Raw genomic sequence first — 22372 nt, forward strand, 5'->3', positions numbered from 1 at the left:
GTTTCCTATTTTGCAATATTTTTCCTTATTTAAAAATAACCCCTATTATCTTAATTATTCTTCATTGTGCATTTTAGGAGACTAGAAAAGCTGCATGATGGAAGGGTAAGACACAGTCTTTGCCTTCTTATAGAATTTAATATATCTACATCACTCCCACAGTAAATAAAGTGAGGCCAAGTCATTCATCAGTGATCTTTCGCTTTTCCACAACTTGATCCCTTTTATTCCCCATGGAGGAATGGATCTAATTCAGTTTTTAAAATATGGTGAGAGAAAGAGAGTTAGAAAGAAGACACACAGAGCAAGACAGTCTACCATATGTGAGTAAAGCCAATGCAGAGATCTCTAATCTTTCAGTCTTTCATTTAGTTAGGTAAATTACTAGAGGTTACTCTTTGGAGGCTTACACTGTCCAAGGACCTTCCTTTGCTAAATTTCATTCACTATTGATTCAGCATTCAGTGTCATTTATGTTTTTATACTTTCCTTTTTTTTTTCTTTTTTAATATATTTTATTGATTCTGCTATTACAGTTGTCCCATTTTTCCCTGTTGGCCCCCTTCCACCTGGTACCCTCCATTCCCCCAGCAATACATGCCCCTTCGTTCACGTCCATGGGTCCCACATATAAGTGCTTTGGCCTCTCCATTTCCTATACCTTTCTTAAAATCCTCCTGTCTATTTTGTACCTACCAATCTGTACTTCTTATTCCCTGCACCTTTTCCCCTATCCTCCCTTTTCCCCATCCAAATTGATAACCCTCCAAATGACCTCCATATCCAGGATTCTGTTCCTGTTGTTCTTGTTTGCCTAGTTTGTTTTTTAGATTCAATTGCTGAAGTTGTGAATTTATTGCCATTTTAATGTTTATAGTTTTGATCTTCTTTTTCTTAAATAAGTCTCTTCAAAATTTCATATAATAATGGCTTGCTGATGATGAACTCCTTTAGCTTTACTTTGTTTCAGAAGCACTTTATCTGCCCTTCCATTCTAAATAATAGCTTTGCTGGATAAAGTAATCTTGGTTGTAGGTTCTTGCTTTTCATCATTTTTAATACATCTTGCAAATACCTTCTTGCCTGAAAATTTTCTTTTGAGAAATCAGCTGATAGTCTAATGGAACTTTCTTGTAGGCAACTAACTTCTTTTCTTTTGCTGCTTTTAAGATTCTCTCTTTATCTTTAACCTTTGGCATTTTAATTATGATGTGTCTTGGTGAGGTCTTCTTTGTGTCCATCTTGTTTGGGACTCTCTGTGCTTCCTAGACTTGCATGTCTATTTCCTTTACCGAATTAGGGAAATTTTCTTTCACTATTTTTTCAAATAAGTTTTCGATTTCCTGCTCTTTCACTTTTCCTTCTGTCACCCATGTGATTAGAATGTTGGTATGTTTGAAGTTGTCCCAGAGGCTGTTTATACTATCCTTGTTTTAGTTTTTTTTATTCTTTTTTTCTTCTTGCTGTTCAAATTAATGTTTTTCCCTCCTTATATTCCAAATCATTGATTTCTCAGCTTCATCCACTCCACTGTTGATTCGCTGCAAATTTTTCTTTGTTTCACTTAATGTAACATTCATTTCTGCCTGGGTCTTTTTTTATGCCGTTGAAGTACCCATTGAGTTCCTTGAGCATCCTAATATCCAGTGTTTTGAACTGTGCATCTGATAGATTGCTTATCTCAATTTTGTTTAGTTCTTTTTCTAGAGTTTTGTTCTATTCTTTGATTTGAGCCATATTTCTAATCTCTTCATTTTGGCAGCCTCCCTATGTTTGTTTCTATGTATTAGGTAGAGCTGCTTTGACTCCCTGTTTTAGTAGCATGACCTGTTGTAGAAAAGCACACTGGTAGGCTGGATGCAGTGGAGCCTTAGGTAATCACCAGGGAAGGGCAACCTGTGTAAACCAGGTTGATGGAGTCTCTGATATGCTGTCAATGCTTTGTGGCTCTGTATGGGGAAGGCTCTGGCCGAAAGGGGACAAAGCCACTGCGTGGCATCTGGAGTTTTTTTCCAGGAGGAAGCTGTCCCCTGGCACTCACCCTAATGCCAGATGCTTCCATTTTTTCCTGTTTGCCACTGGTGCCCTTCCAACTGCTGCCCCAGTGCTGGAGCCCAGAGAGAGTCTTTGTAAGTCCTAAGTCTGTTGCAGACTCTTTAAGAAGAGAGTCCTGAGAATTCTGTAGTTTCTACTGCTGCCCAAATCCCCACTGGTTTTACAGCCAGAAGTTATGGAGACTTGTCTTCCTGGGACTGGAACCCTTGGCTGGGTAGTCTGGTGTGGGCCTGGGATCCCTCACTCCATCAATTTTTATCCACCACACATCAGTATGGGACTGCCTATTCCACATATCTGTACCTCTCTTCCTCTCCACGCATTTCTGCCTCTTCTCTCCTCCTACCCATCTGGATGAATATGCCTTCTTTAATTCTTTGGTTGTTGGGCTTCCATACAGCTCAATTTTCTGATGATTCTGGGTGAAAGTTGTTTTGTAGTCCAACTGTAATTTCTACTGTGGTTGTGCAAGGAGGTGATCCATGTTTACCTAAGCTTCCATCCCGACCCTTACTTTTTTTAGTAAACACAATCTCTTTTGCCTTTTGTTAGATGTTTTTATAGCATTATCAGTTATTTTTAATTTGGAAAACCCAAATTCACATACTTAGGAATGTGTCTCAAGTTTTTAAGGCATTAAACGAAGTCTTAAGAATAAGTGACTGCTTTCACATCCAAGAGGATTTGAATAAATTGAGGAAAAACAGATCTTTGTCTTTAATCTTCTCTTTGAGAGTTCTGGAGTCAAGAATGAAAGCTAGATATATTTATTAGCTACTCTATTGTTTTTCTTTTAAAAACAAAGTCTCTTGCTCTCCCTTTCCTGCCATGCCCCTTTCCCCATCAAATTCAGCTGTTAAAAAATTGGAAAATGGGGCCCAGGAATCTGAAACTAGGGTGCAGAGCAGAACATTTCTGCTCAATATTAAGAATTTGTAAGAATAAACAAATGGGACTTCATCAAAATAAAAAGCTTCTGCATGGCTAAAGAAAAAAAGCAGTAAAATGTAAAGGGAACCAACCATGGGAAAATATATTTGCAAGTGATAACTCGGACAAGGGTTTGATCTCCAAAATATATACAGAACTCACATGACTCTTCCCCAGAAAGACAAACAACCCAATTAAAAAATGGGCAAAGAACCTGAACAGACACTTCTCCAAGGAGGACATACAGAGGATCCGGGGACATATGAAAAGATGCTCAGCATCACTAGCCATCAGAGTGATGCAAAGTAAAACCCACAATGAGATACCACTTCACAATGGTCAGAATGGCCATCATAAACAAATCAACAAACAACAAGTGCTGGCAAGGTTGTGGAGAAAAGGGAACCCTAGTACATTGTTGGTGGGAATGCAGATAGATGTAGCCACTGTGGAAAACAGTATGGAATTTTCTCAGAAAACTAAAAATGGATCTGCCTTTTGACTCACCAATTCCACTGCTAGGATTATATCCTAAGAACCCTGGAACACCAATCCAAAAGAAGCTATGCAGCCCAATGTTCATAGCAGCACAATTTACAATAGCCAAGTGCTGGAAGCAACCTAGGTGTCCATCAGTAAACGAATGGATCAAAAAACTATGGTACATTTACACAATGGAATTATGCAGCAGAGAGAAAGAAGGAGCTCCTACCCTTTGTGACAGCATGGATGGAGCTGGAAAGCATTATGCTAAGCAAAATAAGCCAGGCAGTGAAAAACAAATACCATATGATCTCACCTTTAACACGAACCTAAACAACAAAACAAAGAAACAAGCAAAATATAACCAAAGACGCTGAAATAGAGAACAGGCTGACAGTGTCCAGAGGGCAGAGGGGAGGGAATTTCAGGGGAATCTCAGGGGAAAAGAGGAAGGGTTTACAGGAACAAGTGTACAGGACACATGGACAAAAACTAGCGGGGGTGGAAATGGGAGGGAGGTGGGGAGGGCTGGGTGGGTGGCCTGGGATGGGAGTAAAAGATAGAAAATCGTACTTGAACAACAATTACAATAAAATTTAAATATATATATATATATAAATTGATATTCATATGCATTAATACCTGTCAACATTTTTTAAAGTACAAGCTATATAAAATAGATTTCTACGTCATTTAGACTTAAGGAAATCCACTAATTTTACATCTACTGAGAAAACTTAAAATATTGATCTGACAAATTATTCTACCTTTTCAGATAAATCCATTTGTTACTGTCTCAAAAAAAATACTGATTACTTATATACTCTTCCTTGAGAAAGTGTGTAGGGATTAAACAAACTAGAATTTATATTTTAAAACAGTTGATTTAAACAAACCTAGAAGAGTTTTCCAGAGTGGTTTTAAAATCTAGCTTTTGTGTATTTCTATGAGTTCCAGCCTCCAATTCCAATTTTTACAAATGCAGTACAGTTATTTGAAAGGTTTGCTGTTTTTTAGAAAAATGGAAGTCTTTTCCTCCTCCATGTTTTCAGCTTTGTATTTGCTGACCTAATCTCAGAGCAACAAAAGCATAAGTTAAAGATAATTTTTATAGAAGATAATGTTGAAGGTCTTTTAGACACTAGTTAAATGTGGTTTTTAGGGACTCCTGGTCAATATGGCAGCATAGGCATAATGGCTTGCCTCTTCACACAACTACATCAAAATTATGACTAAAATACAGAACAACCATCACTCAGAATTGTCAGAAATCGAGTTGAATGGGAGGTCTGACAACAATGGAATTGAAGAAACCACATCCATCCAGACTGGTAGGAGGGATGCAGATGTGGAATGGGCTAGTTCCTCACTCACATGTGGTAGATAAAAATTCAGGAGGGATATGTTGAGAGCAAGGAGTCCCAGCCCCACACCAGGCCCACAGTCCAAGATTCCAGTGCCAAGAAGATAAGTCCCCACATCTGGCTGCAAAAACCAGTGAGGATTGAGGGAATGGCAGAAACTTCTGAAGCCCCAAGCAGTTCCTCTTAAAGAAGCCACATATAGACTTACCTACTTACACTTAATCCCTTAAACTCCAAGCACCGGGGTAGCAGTTTGAACGATACCAGTGGCAGACAGGAAGAAACTTCAGTGTCTGGTATCAAGGTGAGCTAAGGCTATTGTCCCTTTTCTAAACCCACTACACACAGAGCTAGCAAGCTGGTGCCATATCTGAGACTCCATCAACCTGGTTAACAGTGTTTGTCCCAGCTTGGAGATCCCCAGACACTGCCCCACCCAAATTACAGACCCATCCAAGCTGCTTTTCTATATGAAAGGCTGGACTTGGCTCATGCTTCACAACTTCCTAAATTCTATCAAACAAGCAGCACCCAATCTCAGTGAGCCCCAGGTGGGCACTAGCAGCAGCCAGCCTAGATTCGCAGCTTGGCTTCGCCTGGGAATCTCCAAGCCCAGCAAAAGCAGCACACATCTCAAATTGCTATATAGGTCAAGCAGGGTGGCCCCAGGCAAAACACAGGTGGGGGCTGACCTTGGCCTGCACCATCTGAAAAACCCCAGGGCCTGCATAACCAGTGGATAGCCACAGACCACATTGGAGCACCACCACCTTGCCCCTGCACAGCTGATCCTCCACAGAGGGAGGAGGTTGCTAGTAAGTGGTCACAGCCAATCCTTGCAGCTGACTGGCCTGGTTAAATCCCTCCCATTGACCTTCCAAAGCAATCAAGGCTCAACTAGAAGAGGAGGGTGGACTCAGCCCACACCAAGAGTGTGCCCCAAGTACCCAGCTCAGATGATAGGTGAGGCTGTGCCACTGGATCCTGCAGGACACCTACTACATTAGGCCACGCTATCAAGACATGGAGTCAAAGCAGCTCTACCTAATAAATAGAAAAAAACACAGGGAGGCTTCCAAAATGAGGAGACAAAGAAACATGGTACAAATGAAAGCACAGATCAAGACTCCAGAAAAAGAGCTACACAAAATGGATAAAAGTGATATATCAGACTCACACTTCAAAACACTCATCATAAGATTGCTCAAGGAACTTAATAAGGACTTCAACAGCATAAAAAAAGATCCAGTCAGAAAAAAAGGATACAATAATTGAAATAAAGAACTATTTACAGGGAAACAACAGTAGAGTGGATGAAGCTGAGAAGAAAATCAATGATTTGGAACATAAGGAAGCAAAAAACAACCAATCAGAACAAGAAGAAAAAAGAACCCAAGGAAATGAGGATAGTATAAACAGCCTCTGGGACAACTTCAGAAGGTCCAATATTCACATGGTAAGCATGCCAAAAGGAGAGGAGAAAGAGCAAGAAATGAAAATCTACAGAAGAGAACATTCTTTTTTTTTTTTTTCAGAAATTTTTAAAAAATGGATTCTTCTTTCAAGAAAAGCTCCCCTTTGTGACAGCATGGATGGAACTGGAGAGCATTACACTAAGTGAAATAAGTCAGGCAGTGAAAGACAAATACCATATGCTCACATTTAAGTGGAACCTAACCAACAAAACAAACAAGCATGCAAAATATAACCAGAGACATTGAAATTAAGAACAATCTGACAGTAACCAGAGGGAAGGTGGGAGGAGATCATGGGGGAAAAGAGAAAGGGTTTTCAGGGACAACTATAAAGGACACATGGATGAAACCAAGGAGTGGTGGAAGCAGGGGAGGGAAGTGGGGATGGCTGGGGTGGGGGAGAATTCAGACAACTTTACTCGAAAAGCAATAAAATAGTTTTAAAAAAAGAAAAGAAAATAATAAATTCTCTTGTTTAAGGGAAAAAAAGAACATCTAAGGTTTATAAATGTTTAATTTCCAAATACCCAACACAAGTTGGGTTTTATAGTCAATATGCAACTGCCTATTGCTTTCCTAAATGCCTGTCTAAACTACAGCCTTGATATTCTGAATAAGCAATCCTACAATCCTGAAAAAAGGAAATGGTCTAACCTAACATCTCTTTCTACCTTCTTTGTTTTCTCTCAGACTTTCATTTTCTTAGTGATAACAATTACCTTTAATCTATCACAGGGATATAAAAATAACTCCTAACTTTTCCACTCTCTTTCAGCACATGCACATTGATACCACCACTACATGACCTTAAATATAAGACTGAACCTCAAACAGCCTGTTTGCTCATCTATAAAAGGGGATAATGGTAACCACCTAAAAAGGTTCGAAAGCTTTTTGCAATTAAGTATATACAGGTTTTAGCATAATCCTTTCTATTTGGCAAATGCATTATAAATGGTAGTACTATCTACATTATTATCTTCATCAATGTCCCCTCATTAATTTCTGATTTTAATAATTTGAGTATACTCTTTTTCCTTTAGTTAATCCAGCTAAAGATTTGTCAATTCAGTGATCTTTTCAAAGAACCAATTTTTGGTTTCACAGATTCTATTTTATTCTATTTTCTATTTCATTTTTTCTGCTCACATCCTTACTATTTCCTTCATCTTTATGGCTTCAAACTGCATCGAATACAGTATATTCAGGAATTAATTTTTCCTCAAATCATTAAAATGTAAGAATAAATAAGTACTTTGGGGTCATGAGGCAAAGAGCAGCCTATTTGTTAGATTTACTGTTTAAATCCCTATGAACAGCTCTCATATAATTCACAGTAGAATATTACTACATCTTGATGAAGTTGTTTAGAAAAGCAAGAGGTCATGGGGGAGAATTACTCTACACTAAACAGGAAGGCTATCTTCTATTTTGTGAGACATGTGACAGACTGAAAGACTACAATACCATGGGCCCTGTGGGTATTTGCAGGAAAAGGTGAAATCAAGCCACTCATTTCTAGGTCATTAAGTCATCATGAGAACTTGGTCCGTTTCTGAATAAAACAAGCATGATGAGAACCATCTGTTATCTCATGAACATTGATTTTCCCCCTTGAGAAAAGAACATGGATCTAAATGACACCATTATTATAAAATGGGTACCACAACTCTCCACAAAGATGTGGCTCATATGTTACTAAGACTGACTTTCTAAAGGTCTGCTCAGAAGAGTTGCCTTCTCTCTGATTTTCATTTGCAGCTCTTGCTTAGTTTTCACACTTCACCTTACCTGATCCAGATAATTCCTATCACCAAATATCTCATTCTACCCACCTACCCAGTGTTTCCTATGCTTCATAAATCATGATTATCCTGAGTTAGAGGCCCAAGATCACATCTATGGAGATAGGATTTTCTGGTATTCTCACTAGATAACTTCAGCAAAATCAGAAAAACTTGAGAAAACATCCTACAAGTGAGGTTAGTGAGTACATACCTAAGTTGGGAGGCTTTCTGCAGAAAATAAGAAAACACTGACTTAAACAAAAAAGACATGTATTACCTTTGATGAAAGGAAGCCCACCGTAGGTATACTCCAGGTTTAACTGATCAGCTCAATAGCATTGCCAAGGAGTCACATTTTCCACTTTGCCATCTTATTGTGTTGCCTTTGTTTTTGAGCTGTCTCCTCTGTGGTTGCAAGATGGTTACAGCAGGTCTTGTCATTATATTTGGACATGCTAATGTCCAAGTGTAATGAGTGAATCATTAAATCAACAATTTGGAACCCAGAGAAGGAAAAAGCATGCAATCAGAACAGCAGGAAGAAAAAAGAATAAAAAAAAATGAGGATAGGCTTAGGAACCTCTGGGACATCTTTAAATGTACCAACATCCAAATCATAGAGTGCCAGAAGAAGAAGAGAAAGAGCAAGAAACTGAAACCTTACTTGAAAAAATAATGAAAGAAAACTTCCCTAACTTGGTGAAAGAAATAGATGTACAAGTCTAGGAAGCACAGAGTCCCAAACAAGATGGACACAAAGAGGACTACACCAAGACACATCATAAATAAAATGCCAAAGGTTAAAGATAAAGAGAATCTTAAAAGCAGCAAGAGAAAAGCAGAGAGTTACCTATAAAAGAGTTCCCTTAAGACTATCAACTGATTCTCAAAAGAAATTTTGCAGGCTAGAAGGGACTGGCAAGACATATTCAAAGTGATGAAAAGCAAGGACCTACAACCTAGATTACTCTATCCAGCAAAGCTATCATTTAGAATTGAAGGGCAGATAAAGTGTTTCCCAGACAAGATAAAACTAAAGGAGTTCATCATCACCAAGCCAGTATTATATGAAATGTTAAATGGAATTATATAAGAAAAAATATCAGAACTATAAATATTAACATGTCAACAAATTCACAAATATCAGTAATTGAATCCAAATAAACTAAGCAAACAAGTAAAACAAGAACAGAATCATAGATATGGAGATCATTTGGAGTGTTATGAGTTGGGAGGGGAAAGGGGAAGAATGGGAGGAAAGGTACAGGGATTAAGTAGCACACATTGGTAGGTACAGAATAGATGGGGGATGTTAAAAGAACAGTATAGGAAATGGAGTAGCCAAAGAACTTATATGCATGACCCATGGACATGAACCAAGGGAGAGGACTGTTAGAGAGAATGGGGGTACCAGTGTAGGGGGGACAAAGGGGAAAAATTGGGGCAACTGTAATAGCATAATCAATAATAAAAAAAGATAAAGGGGGTAGTGAGGGGTGTTGTTTGCAGAACCATAATGCTTGCTTCAAGTGGAATATGAACTGTCCTGTTTATAAAAGTGTCTACAGCCAAGTGTGTATGTCTACAGGTGTCTACATTGCTTTTCTTTTTTTCTTTTTTTTAAAGATTTTATTTATTTATTTTTAGAGAGGGAAGGGAGGGAGATAGAGAGAGAGAGAGAAACATCAATGTGTGGTTGCTGGGGGTTATAGCCTGCAACCCAGGCACGTACCCTGGCTGGGAATCGAACCTGTGACACTTTGGTTCGCAGCCCGAGCTCAATCCACTGAGCTATGCCAGCCAGGGCTTACATTGCTTTTATAGGTTAGGTATTCTTGGGTTTTAATATTTACTGATATGTAATAGTAAACATTAAATATACAAACCAACAATATGGATTTATGCTATAATATTCTAGTTAACAGCCCTGACCAGTGTCACTCAGTTGGTTGGGCATTGTCCTGTAAGGAAAAGTTGGCAGTTTGGTTCCTGGTCACAGCACATGCCTGGGTTGCAGGTTTAATCCCCAGTGAGGGCATTTATGAGAGGCAACAAATCAATATTTCTCTCTCACATCGATGTTTCTCTCCCTCTCTTTCTCCTTGCCTTTCCCTCTCTCTAAAAATAAATAAAATATTTTCTAAAAATAGTGAACAAAACTGAAAGAAAATTGGTTCATGCAGGGACTAGTGAAACAATGTGAAATTGACATTAATGGACTAAGGGAAAAAACAACTTTTCTAATGAAGACCTAATAAAGAAAGAACTTTCATTCTCAAAGTTCTTCATTCTTTCAAATGATAAGGAAACACTGATGACCAACTCAGCTGACCAATTGTGGTAAAGATCCAATAGCTCAAAGAGATTTTTCAATTTTAGAATACTCACATTTCTGGGAAAAAAAAAAAGGTGTTAAACACAATCGCTTTTTTCTATGCTTCTTCTGAAAAAATACGGGGGGGAGAAGAATTTTTACCAGGATTTGGAACCCATTATTTACCTTTGTGATGGAATATAAAAAAAAACACATATTTTGAATAAAGGGGACTTCTGGAGGAAATTGTTTCTGAGCAGCAATGCTGGTTTGTGTAGGAAAATCTTTATAGAACAGGGTTAGAAGCTGAATAGTTACAGTTTATCCCTATTAAATGGGAATAGCAAAGCATAGAAAAAAATATTGGTAATTTAAACTCACCATAATTTTGTATCTGGTTTCTCAAGCAGTTCTGTCGATTTAGAACCAACATTTGACAGGAAGGAAGAGTTCCCAACATCGAAACACTAGGATGTGTCAGACCACTAGAAAAGAAGTTTTGTTACTACAAAATAACTCCCTTAGTAGGGTATAATGGAGAAGGTAAAACAGCAGGTCACCCCATCACTGTTGTGTGTTCAGTGAAGTTCTATTCACAAACTGAAACATTAATTAAGCTCAGCTTAGCTTTGATATGCTGGGAAACAATGTAGTGGTGAGCTGTCAGTGATGGTGTGGTTCCTTTTGAACAATGCTATCCCATGTAGTCTGTGGAGCTTGTGATCTATGTAGCCTCAACAATTAAGCAAGGTTGAAGGGACTGCTGTTGAAATATGGATCACTCCAGCCCTGTCCATGCACATAGGCAACTCTTCTGTTGGTTTCTTCTACTGCGATAATAAAAAATACTAAATCAATAACCAGCAAAGGAAAGATGAAACATTAGGGCAGTACTAGAGTTAAAACTGTCTTGGCACAAACTTAGTTGCTTAATGTAGTTGTGAGATAATACATATCTATGAAAAACTGGCTGTTGGTTTTCTTGACTAAAGGAGAAGTGATAATAAGAAATACTCTAATGCTGCTTAAAAGTAACTGATATTTTTGGGGGGCCAGGAACCATACAGTGTTTATGTAAAATATCTAATTAATCCTCTCAATAGTCCCATGACATTGGCATTATCCTCACTCTACAGAAGAAAATGAATTGAGGCAAAAGAGTCTAACTTGCTGAAGATCTCACAGACAGTAAATGATGGGCATGGAATTCAGATACTAGAAAGCGTAACTTCAGAAACCAAGGTCTTAATATTTTCTGTGTTTACACAGACAGCCTACCCATTTCCCCACAGAATTTAGCTTTTTCCTGTATTTTTTTTGTCAGAAAACCATCTTTTTAAATAACCTCTTAAAAAGTAGATTGTTATAACTTAAAATACTATATATGACATCATGCAATCTTAAAACAGAATGCCTACTTTAGAAGTCCTATGAATAATTTGGCAAAAATAATCTACCCAATTTTTTAAATGTAGTAGATTGAATAAAAAAGAAATTCTACTTAAGACAAATTAAAATAATGTAGAACCAAGTTCAACTTTTTTTCTTTTCCATTCTGATAGACACAACAGAATCAAGAACTCCAATCTCAGATCTTTAGTGTTGACCAGCCAACTTTTAACTTGTTTCCCATTCTTCTCAAATCTTTTCCCATTACTATCCCATTGAAAATCTAAGCCATTCCCAAATTCTGTAAGATTTAGCTCTCATTCCCTTCATTCCACCATCTCTTCAGACAATTTTTGCATATTGTGTCACTGTGGAAATAGGCTACAAAGGCTAAAGGAAATAGGCTTTTCCTAACAGGAGAAATCCATGAATTCTCTCCTGTTAGACTAACAAATTTACCCACATATGAATCCATCTTTCCAGTCTCTTCTCAGATGAGGTCTCTTCCCCTTCTGGTTCAAATCAAATTCTCTCACTGCTCTTGGTTCCATCCCCTCCAACTCTTTAAGGAATTTGAACTATTAATTTTCCAGCGTATCTTTCGTGCTGTTGTAGTTTTGCCAAATACATTGCTACCATGCCCACAGGTTCTTATGAAGTAAGGTAATCCACCCACAGTCTTTGTAAAGGAGCAGCCGTGTTTTATACCATGTAAATCCCTGTGTATTAACTGATAGCACCTGTTGCAAAAGGCAGCCAATTTAAAGGCTGGACAAAAAATTAAGACATGTCCATAGCATGAAAAGATGAGCAGGGCTGGTCACCTTCTTAAAACTTTTCAAAAGTGCTCACTGTTTTAAGAATGAGACCCACCTTTAAGTGAGATGAGTAAATTTTTACTTAAAAAGTTTGAAATGGTCTTTTATGCATGTCTTACCTGTGAACATCATTGACTTTAATGTGAAAGTAAGTTTATACTGTATAGTTTCTAGAGAGCTAAGCATGTTAATTATTGGAATAGTGAACATTATTAGTGGCAAAAATATCACTGACAGCAGCATATTATATGGATTTTAAATAAATCCATATGTAAATATAAAATATTAACCTGTGTAGATTCCAATATTCCTAATTTTCAGATAAAGAAACTAAAACTAGAAGGACTTGGTAACTTTCTAAGGTCACTCACTTAATGTGTGGCTGAGCTTGAAGTCTGGATCCAAAGCTTGTGTACTCTTTGTCCTCTTTATACTATATCTAGCTTTTTCCCAGCAAAAAACATCAATGCATTGCTTAATTTTATTATTTAATTTAATCATTTTGAAGTCATCATGGCTTGACTTCGAAATGATTGGAGTTGGTTTACATTAGCATATAAACAACATAAATTAACAGTTGAGTAATTAAAGGAAGGAGAATAAAATCAAGCTAGGAGCAAATTTACTATATAAGGATGCATGCCATATGATTTGTAAGTAGTTAGGGTCTGTAAAGACTGCTTTGCTAAGGAGGAATGATGCCCTTAGGATGACTTGGTAGCTCCAAAACTTGGTAGCTTCTTCACCGGTTAACATTTAGAGGTACAACTCTCTGGATGAGAGATGCACTTAAGGAGAAAACCAGTAAAGATGGAGGTGACTTACCAAGAGCAATTTAATAGTGTCTTTAATATGACTTAATAGGAAAGGCACACTTACAAAAACAGGATCCAAATTTCCTTAAATTTGTCACTCTGTGACTTCTTTAATACTTACATTGTTTTTCCAAATGGCCTATAACTTGGGTTCAAGTGGAGAAACCAAGATACTGTTCAGAGTTATGATTTGGGGGAAGTGTCAAAGACTGAGCAATAACTTATAAAAAACCTAGCTCCTCATCTGAGTATGTTATTACATAGGCGTCGAGTTTGGACTTGGAGTGGTGGTAAATAGCATGTTCGCCTCACATAGCAGACGAACTGATATTTAATAACGAAGTAAATCTGTTGGGCCATGACTCAATGCGTCCAAGCTGTCAGGATTACTTTGTCTTCCTCTGTAAGCCTTTCAGTATCAACTCACACAATACTTGCGAGGTGCAGTCTCACTTAAGTCAGCTTTGCTAGTCTGGATCGAGAGACTACCAAAGGCTCAGAAATTAAATTTCTTGAAGAACTGAGCCTCTTTCAGGTTCTTCTCTGCCTTACATACTGTTTATTTTCTAACACAAATGGGTGAAACACCTTGGACTTCACAAAGCGTGGTGGGGCGGAGACCAGGGATCTGCATTTTCAACCACCTCACGTGATTTGATCCAGATGGTTGAGAGACCATATTTTGGAAAACAAAGTAAAACGTGTAAGGGTGGTGGTGATACAAGAATTAGCTGTTAAAAGGTGTCCCGTTTTGGCGGCGTTGGAGGGTAAGGCTTAGACCAGGCTTATTCACACCTTAGAAAATTAAAAAAGCGGAGGAGTCGTTGCGAAGTTCCTGAAGCGCCTACCAGGAGGAAACTCGCCTACGCTCCGGGCCAGCCCTCGCAGGCTCTACCTAAACCACAGATCTCTAAGGCTTCCCCGGGTTTTCTGCCGGCTTCATCTAAAACCCAGGTTTAAGCAGCGCCTTGGGGGTTCCAGTCTGCACCCACGGCCGTCCGCCAAGCGCAGAGCCCTACCCAGTGCGAATCCCCGGGCAGGCGCCGGAAGCGACCTCCGCGCCCGCCCCCTGCCTGCCGGAGCCGGAAATTGGTGAGTCCAGCCCAAACTTCGCCTCCGCCGGCCGCTCGACACCATGCCCTGCGGCGCGAGCAACGCCCTCAGGGTTTCCTCTGCACCTGCCGCGGTCCTGGCTGTGGCTCTGCTCTCGTCGCTCTCGCGATGCTCCCTCCTGGAGCCGAAGGACCCCGCGGTCTCGGTGCTCAGCCCCTACTTTGGCACCAAAAGTCGCTACGAGGATGCCAACCCTGGGCTGCTGCCGGACCCCGAAGTGCCGCGGCGGGACCCCGAGCTGCTGGAGGAGACCTGTACTCCGGTGCAGCTCGTCGCCCTCGTCCGCCACGGCACCCGCTACCCGACGGCCAAACAGATCCGCAAGCTCCGGCAGCTCCACACGCTGCTGCAGGCCCGCGGGCCCGAGGAGAAGCGGGCTGATGCCGCCGGCGGTAGAAATCTCGGCGCCGCGCTGGCCAACTGGCCGCTGTGGTACAAGGACTGGATGGACGGGCAGCTGGTGGAGAAGGGGCGGGAGGACATGCGACAGCTGGCGCTGCGCCTGGCCTCCCTCTTCCCGGCCCTTTTCAGCCGCGAGAACCTAGACCGCCTGCAGCTCGTCACCAGCTCTAAGCACCGCTGCGTGGAGAGCGGCGCCGCCTTCCTGAAGGGGTTGTGGCAGCACTATCACCCCGGGGTGCCGCCACCCGACGTCGCAGGTGACCACCGGCCGGGACCCTGCCTCCATCCTTTTCCCACCCCCATCCAAATCCATCCCCTCCCTTCCCGGACTTCCCCTCATCACCTTCTGTCCGTCCCCACCCCCCGGTCTCTCTAACCGCCATCCAATGGTATGGTCTGGACTTGACGATCACCTTTCTCCTCTCTCCTCTCTCCTCATACGTACACTTGTTTGCTTATTCCTCAGGTATGAATTTAGCACCTTAAACGTACATGACGTTGTAGTATACGTTGGGATATTCGGTAGGAAAAGAGACACCCAAGGGCCGTTTTGGATCATCCATGCCCAAATTGACTTGCTCCCTCTAAGCAGCAAACCCTTCCTGTCCTCCCTCCCTGGTTGCCAGTTCTACGGTGGGGCACACTTTAAATAGTCTAGGACTTTCTTCCTCAGGCTTTGCGTCTGATAACTATTTGGATTTTTAGTTTTGTAATTTTTTGCTTCTCAGTTTTCTGATGTTGATTGTAGACTTGCCTCGTATTCTAGGAAGCTACTCTCAAATTCTCTTTACTTCTCTGCTTTTTTCTCTGTTTTTTCCTTATGTGCGCATATACTGTATGAGTGACCCTCATTGTAGTTGTGGTTTATGGTAACACGCAGTACTTCACTCATTTACTCCATTACTTATTCTTTTGCAGAATTTGAGACATCACCTAAAGGGGCCCTTTAATTTAAAGGTGGGGCAGCTGAGACCACAAATACGACTTGTTAACTAGAGTAAGACCCAGAGCCTAAAGTCTCCTGTTTCCTGGGAGCAGTGTTTTATTTTCCCCTTTAGAAAATGTTCAGTAGACACAGTTAACACTAATAACAAACACTTAATACCTGCTTTGTGCCTGGCATGCTTTACATTTATTTCACTAAATCCTTACAGCAGCTCTCTGATTGTATTTTCTCTCTATGTAACAGCTCAGGAGGTTGAGAAACACTAAATAATTTGTATAAATGTATATAGTTAGGTGTATGGACCTAGGAAATCTGATTAGTCTCAACCATTACATTATATAGTTTCTGTTTGTCTGTAACTTAAGGATAAGAAAAAAAAACATTTTTGTGCCATAGAGATGATCAAGTGTTAATAGCTTTCTTGATCAGTTTAAAGATCAGAGTTGAAATGAGACATCATTTAGTTTCAAAGCCCAAGTGAAAAATAAAGTAGACTGGCTTATCATTTCTCCATTAACATCCTTTCTTAAGCAGGTCAGCCATCTCCAAGAGTTCTTCCATGGATTGTGTGCCATGTTATTACTGTGTGGACAATTCAGTTGGCTGGCTTGTGCTTTTTAGTTACAGCTAGGCTTTTTCTGTTAATATGAGTGAAAATTCTCCACAAATCTGTTAAGTAAATGTTGAAAGTAGAATATACTTTAGTATAGCACAGTATATACAGGGTGAGGCAAAAATGGTTTACAGTTGTTTGTATGGAAAATAATACAATTAATAAAAAATATATAAGAATAAACTGTGTTTTGCATACTCACAGCTGTAAACCTCTTTTGTCCAACCAAAAAGAGGCCATTGGATGTTCCAGGTGGCATTGGCCTCAACTACCAAGACAGGGATCAGAATAGTTCAAAATAAGCCCACCCCTCACCATTTTTATTCTCAGATTAAACCCCTTTGTTTAACTACTTCATTATTTATTATCTACAGATAGTTGTTTTGACTTTTGGTGTATATCTGGGATTTTGAGGGAGGACACAAAATTAGATTTTGTATTCTTACAGAAACAGAACAATGCTTTTGTCTCTGTTTAAAGAGCAGCAGTAATTAGATCGTAGCAAGGATGAAATATCCAGATCCACTTGGGAAATTGTATTTTGAGGCCACAAAAAAAATGACAGAGCGCTTACTTTCCTAGTTAAGATACTTCCTTAACAACTGTAGTCCAGTCTGCAATTAAAGTGGTGAAATGGATGCTGACAGACATAAATTTCCCTACACACACATCTAAAGCAAAACAATATAACTAGATTAAATTTCCTAATTTTATATACAGAAATAATGTAGTTGGTGTTCTTTTCATAAGTTATTGGAGAAATGATGATTCAAATCTGTATGTTTTGAATATGACTAGAAAAACTTAAAAGATACCTCAATAGTTCAAGCTTGAATGTGAATGCTCTTTCAATACATATTTGTTGCCAAAGTGGGGAAAATAATACAACTTATTAAATTCTTTGTGAGCTTCAGTTAGAAAACAAACCAAATCAGAAGCACATAGCACAATGAAAACAAAAGCATTTTTGTATTTTGTGCTGTTGTCAGTAGTTTTTGTCCCAAGCAGGATGTTTTGTAAAGTAAACAGGGTTGAGAAAGTTAATTGAGGAAATAAAATACTCTATTTAGACTTTACATTAGAAGAGAAAAACAGAACCTATCTCTTATCTCTTATCTTGTATTTGTAAATTTTCCTAATTTTTAGTTTGTTTTTCAAGTTTTCAGTGCCTAACATAAACAATATTTACATAACACAATTTGTACTTTTTATGACTTTTATGTTTAATTATTTTTGCTTTCTTTAAGAAAACATTCATTTCAGTTACCTTTAATTTTATTGTGTAGTATTGCTGTAACACATTTTTATCTTGGATACTTTGTTTCATTAGTTTTTTCTAGCATATACTCTCATGAATTACTATTACAGATGGGGAATAGTTTTGCCCTATGTCTTCGTTGAATAATGTGTGTTTGAATAATAGGTTTTTAGTGTTCCTTTTAGCACTTGAAACAAAATTTTCAATAATTTGAAGTTGTCACTTAAGCATATATATGTATATTTTTTCCCCTTATCAGACATGGAATGTGGACCTCCAAGAATTAATGATAAACTAATGAGATTCTTTGATCATTGTGAGAAGTTTTTAACTGAAGTAGAAAGGAATGATACAGCTCTTTATCATGTAGAAGCCTTCAAAACTGGACCAGAAATGCAGAACATTTTAAGAAAAGTTGCAGCTATTTTGCAAGTGCCAGTCAGCAATTTAAATGCAGGTAATGTGCCTATTATCTTTCATTTGAATTCTGAAATAGCTTAAATGGTTTTTGAATTCTGAAAATGAAAAAATATGGAAGCATAAAGTTATTCCTTTTAAAGGCCCACAGTTGATTTTACATCAAGAAAATAATGTGTTCTAGCTCAAGAAAATTGTGCACCTCATGCTTACTGGTTTTTAGATTCAAATTCTTTGATTTTTATGTAAATTAATGTACAAGATTCATCCTATATCATGGAGTTATTTTGAGGACAGAGGTACGTAAAGCTTCAACTCGCAGCATTATCTATAAAACCAAAATTATCTTTTCTGTGTTACCTCCTCAAAGGGATACACATGGAAAGTCAGATAAATTTAGCTTTGAAGCAGTTCAGAAGTACATGTTAATGTTTTGAAAGAGATAAGTTTTAGAATGTGAAAGGCAAAGTAGTGTGGGTTTTTTCATTTTCTTTTTTGAAGCTTTAAACCTAGAGATGCTGAGAAAATGAGTCGTTGTGTCTGTCATAAGGTATTACAGTAGAGATGGACTGATTGCAATTTATTATGCAACCTAGGATACTTTTAAGGGTAAAAGGAACATTATTAATAATTATGCTGAGAAAGCAGGATGTATGGTCACCTAGAAATGGGAAGTTAAGAAAAAATAATAAAATTATTTTCTAGAAATTTAGAATGCATTGAGCAAGTATTGACAAATATGCATAAAAAGATTGTGGACTTCATTATATTGTGAATAAATTTCCAAAAGACTAGAAGTAGGAGATGTTGTGGGGGAGGAGGTGGAAATGTAGACTGGAATCTGTCATTCATAGAGCCTGAATGCTTTAAAAGATCAAAAAAGTGAATATACCTAGACTAGACCAGCATTTAAAATTGAATTTAATCTTTCCCCAAACTGGTTGTATACTGGGGTTACCTGGCAAACTTTAAAAATTATTTATTTTGTTGGGAAACAATTCAAGTCTATAAATAATAATAAAAGCTAATACAGTGAATGTATACCAATATATGTCCACAATTTAGTTGTATCAAATTTTAACATTATGCTTCAGTTAGTTGCTTTGAATATATTGAGGTCTTTTGGTCCCTCTGCAGGATCTCATTCATCTCCTTTTCTCCCCAGAGGTAACCATTGTTATGAGTTGAGCATTTAAATCATTCTGTGCCAGTTTTTATATTTATACTTAGTTTCCGTACATAAATGGGATATTGTTTTGCAGATTTTTGAATATTAGGAATGGTATCAGTGATACTAGTCTAAGATGTTGTTTGAATTCAAATTTGTGTTTTTGATATAATGTGTATAATTCTAGTACTATAGTATAAATTTATGTACAGAATTTGATAATTATACCAGTATCTAGTCATTATTCTTTTAGTGGGCATTTAGATTGGTGAAGGTTTTTTTTTAAAAAACTATTTTCAGTCTGTAAATGAATAAGGGTTTTCTGTGTTTTAATGATGAAGTAATTGAGAACAACTTCTTTTTGGAGGTAATATAACTCTAGTGATTAAAATGATGGGTTCTGAAATTGGACTATTGGTATTTAAATTTTTACTCTGTAATACTATTGACTGACTCTGTGATCTTTGGCTAATTCCTTAGTATCTCTTTGCCAAAGTTTCTTTGTAAAATGGGTATAAGAATTATAAATGCCTTAAGCATTATTGCAAGGGTTATATAAGATTGATTTTTTAATATATTTTATTGATTATGCTATTATAGTTGTCCCATTTTCCCCCTTTTCCCCCCCTCCACCCAATACCCCCCATTCTCTCCAGCAATACCACCCCCTTAATTTATGTCCATGGGATGTGCATATAAGTTCTTTGGGTACTCCATTTCTTAGACCATTCTTAACTTCTCCCTGTCTATTTTGTACCTACCATTTATGCTTATTCCCTGTACCCTTTTCTCCTCCTTCCCTGTCCCTCTGATAACTGTCCAAGTGACCTCTGTATCTATGATTCTTTCTCTGTTTTACTTGTTTGCTTAGTTTGTTTTTTAGGTTCATTTGTTGATAGTTGTGAATTTATAGCCATTTTAATGTTCATAGTTTTGATCTTCTTTTTCTAAAGTGAATGCCTTTAACATTTCATATACTAATGGCTTGGTGATGACGAACTCCATTAGCTTTACCTTGTCTGGGAAACACTTTATCTGCTCTTCAATTGTAAACGATAGCTTTGCTGGATAGAGTAAACTAGGTTGTTAGTTCTTGCTTTTCATCCCTTTGAACACGTCTTGCCAGTCTATTCTTGCCTGCATTTTGAGAATCAGCTGACAGTCTTATGGGAACTGCTTTGTAGGTAACTTTTCTCTTGCTGCTTTTAAGATTCTCTCTTTATCTTTAACCTTTGACATTTTAATTACAATGTGTCTTGGTATGGTCCATCTTTGTGTCCATCTTATTTGGGACTCTGTGCTTTCTAGACTTGTACATCTATTTCTTTCACCAAGTTAGGGAAGTTTTCTTTCATTCTTTTTCAAATAAGCCTTCAATTTCTTGCTCTTTCTCCTTCTGCCATTCCTATGATTTGGATATTGGTACATTTAAAGGTGTCCCAGAGCCTCCTTAGCCTAACCTTATTTTTTTTTAATTCTTTTTTCTTCTTGCTGTTCTGATTGAATGTTTTTTTCTCCTTTATGTACCAAATCATTGATTTGATTCTCAGCTTCATTCACCCTTCTGTTGGCTCCCTGTAAATTTTTCTTTATTTTACTTAATGCAACCTTAATTTCTGCCTGGGTCTTTTTTATGCTGTTGAAGTACCCACTGAGTTCCTTGAGCATCCTAATAACCAGTGTTTCAAACTGTGCATCTGATAGGTTGCTTATTTCCATTTTGTTTAGTTCTTTTTCTGGAGTTCTGTTCTGTTCTTTTATTTGGGCCATGTTTCTTTGTCTTCTCATTTTGGTAGCCTCCCTGTGTTTGTTTCTGTGTATTAGGTAGAGCTGCTTTGACTTCCTGTCTCAGTAGCATGGCCTGTTGTAGAAAAGTGCACCTATAAATTAGATGGGATGGAGCTTTAGGTAATTGCCAGAATAGGGCAACCTGTGTCACTACTGTGTGGCTGTGTATGGCTCTTTGTGGTGGAGGGCTCAGAGAGGGGGCAGTGCTGCTTCTAGAGTTTCATCTGGGAGGAAGCTGTCTCCTGGCACTTGTCCTGATGCCAGTAACTTCAATTTCTCTCTTTATGCCACTGGTGCCCTTTCAGCTGCTGCCCCAGTGCTGCAGCCCAGAGGGAATGATGAGTCTGGAAAATCCCATAGTTTCTGTTGCCACCCCAATGCCCAATGGTTTTTATAGCCAGAAGTTATGGGGACTTATCCTGGCACTGGGACCCTGGGCTGGGTGGTCTGGCATGGGGCTGGGATCCCTCGCTCCCAAGGTTTTTATCCACTTTGATTTTTATCCACCACACTTGGGTATGGGACCACCCGTTCTGTATCTCCACATCTCTGCCTCTCATCCCCACCTGGATGAATGTGGCTTCTTTTTAGTTCCTTGGTTGTCAGACTTTCATACAGCTCAATTTTCTGATACTTCTGTGTGCTACTTGTTTTGTAGTCTAATTGTAATTTTTTCTGTGGTTGTGTAAGGAAGTGAGCCATGTTTACCTACAACTCCATCTTGACTGGAAGTTGAGATTAATTTTTGCAGAGCATTAGCACAGTACCTGGCACACAGTAACTGCTCAAAAATATTTTAGCTATTTAAATACTTTTTTTACATAAAGAAGTGATGCTGTATTTTCTGAAAACTTATCAATATATATTTCATTCTTTTAAATTCTATTTTACTTCATAGGCATATGATTTAGTTTCAAGGTCAATGCTAATTAAAAACTTAAATATGTAACCCATTATCACATTTTACTGGTGGGAGGGGCAGCAAGTCCAGATTCTTTTTATAGGAAGTCATTTTCCTACTGAGGTTTTCTTAGTTTCTGACTCTTTCAGATAACACTACAGTGAACATTCTTAATAGTCTGCTTTCTGCACTTAAGAGTTTATAAGTTAAATAACTATGGGTGGAATTGTTGGGTTAAGGAACGTGAATATTTTACATCTTGACATAAACTTCCAAATTGTTCTTTGAATGTGTAGAAAAATTTATATCAATAATAAATGAGAATGTTCATTTTCC

General features: G+C 38.3%; 1 protein-coding gene across 2 annotated transcripts in view; it reads left to right on the forward strand.

The window, feature by feature from the left end:
* The first annotated feature begins 14532 nt into the window (after positions 1-14532).
* MINPP1 (multiple inositol-polyphosphate phosphatase 1) overlaps positions 14533-22372 on the forward strand; it is a 38202-nt gene continuing 30362 nt past the window's right edge. For both annotated transcript variants that reach the window (XM_045854422.1, XM_045854423.1), the window contains exons 1-2: positions 14533-15202; positions 18022-18219. In XM_045854422.1, the coding sequence (XP_045710378.1) occupies positions 14566-15202; positions 18022-18219 (835 nt within the window). In that variant the 5' untranslated portion in view covers positions 14533-14565. The remainder of the gene's footprint in view (positions 15203-18021; positions 18220-22372) is intronic.

This window comes from Phyllostomus hastatus, unplaced genomic scaffold, assembly GCF_019186645.2.
Source record: "Phyllostomus hastatus isolate PE091 unplaced genomic scaffold, TTU_PhHast_1.1 phas_scaffold_1066, whole genome shotgun sequence".
NCBI lineage: Eukaryota > Metazoa > Chordata > Mammalia > Chiroptera > Phyllostomidae > Phyllostomus > Phyllostomus hastatus.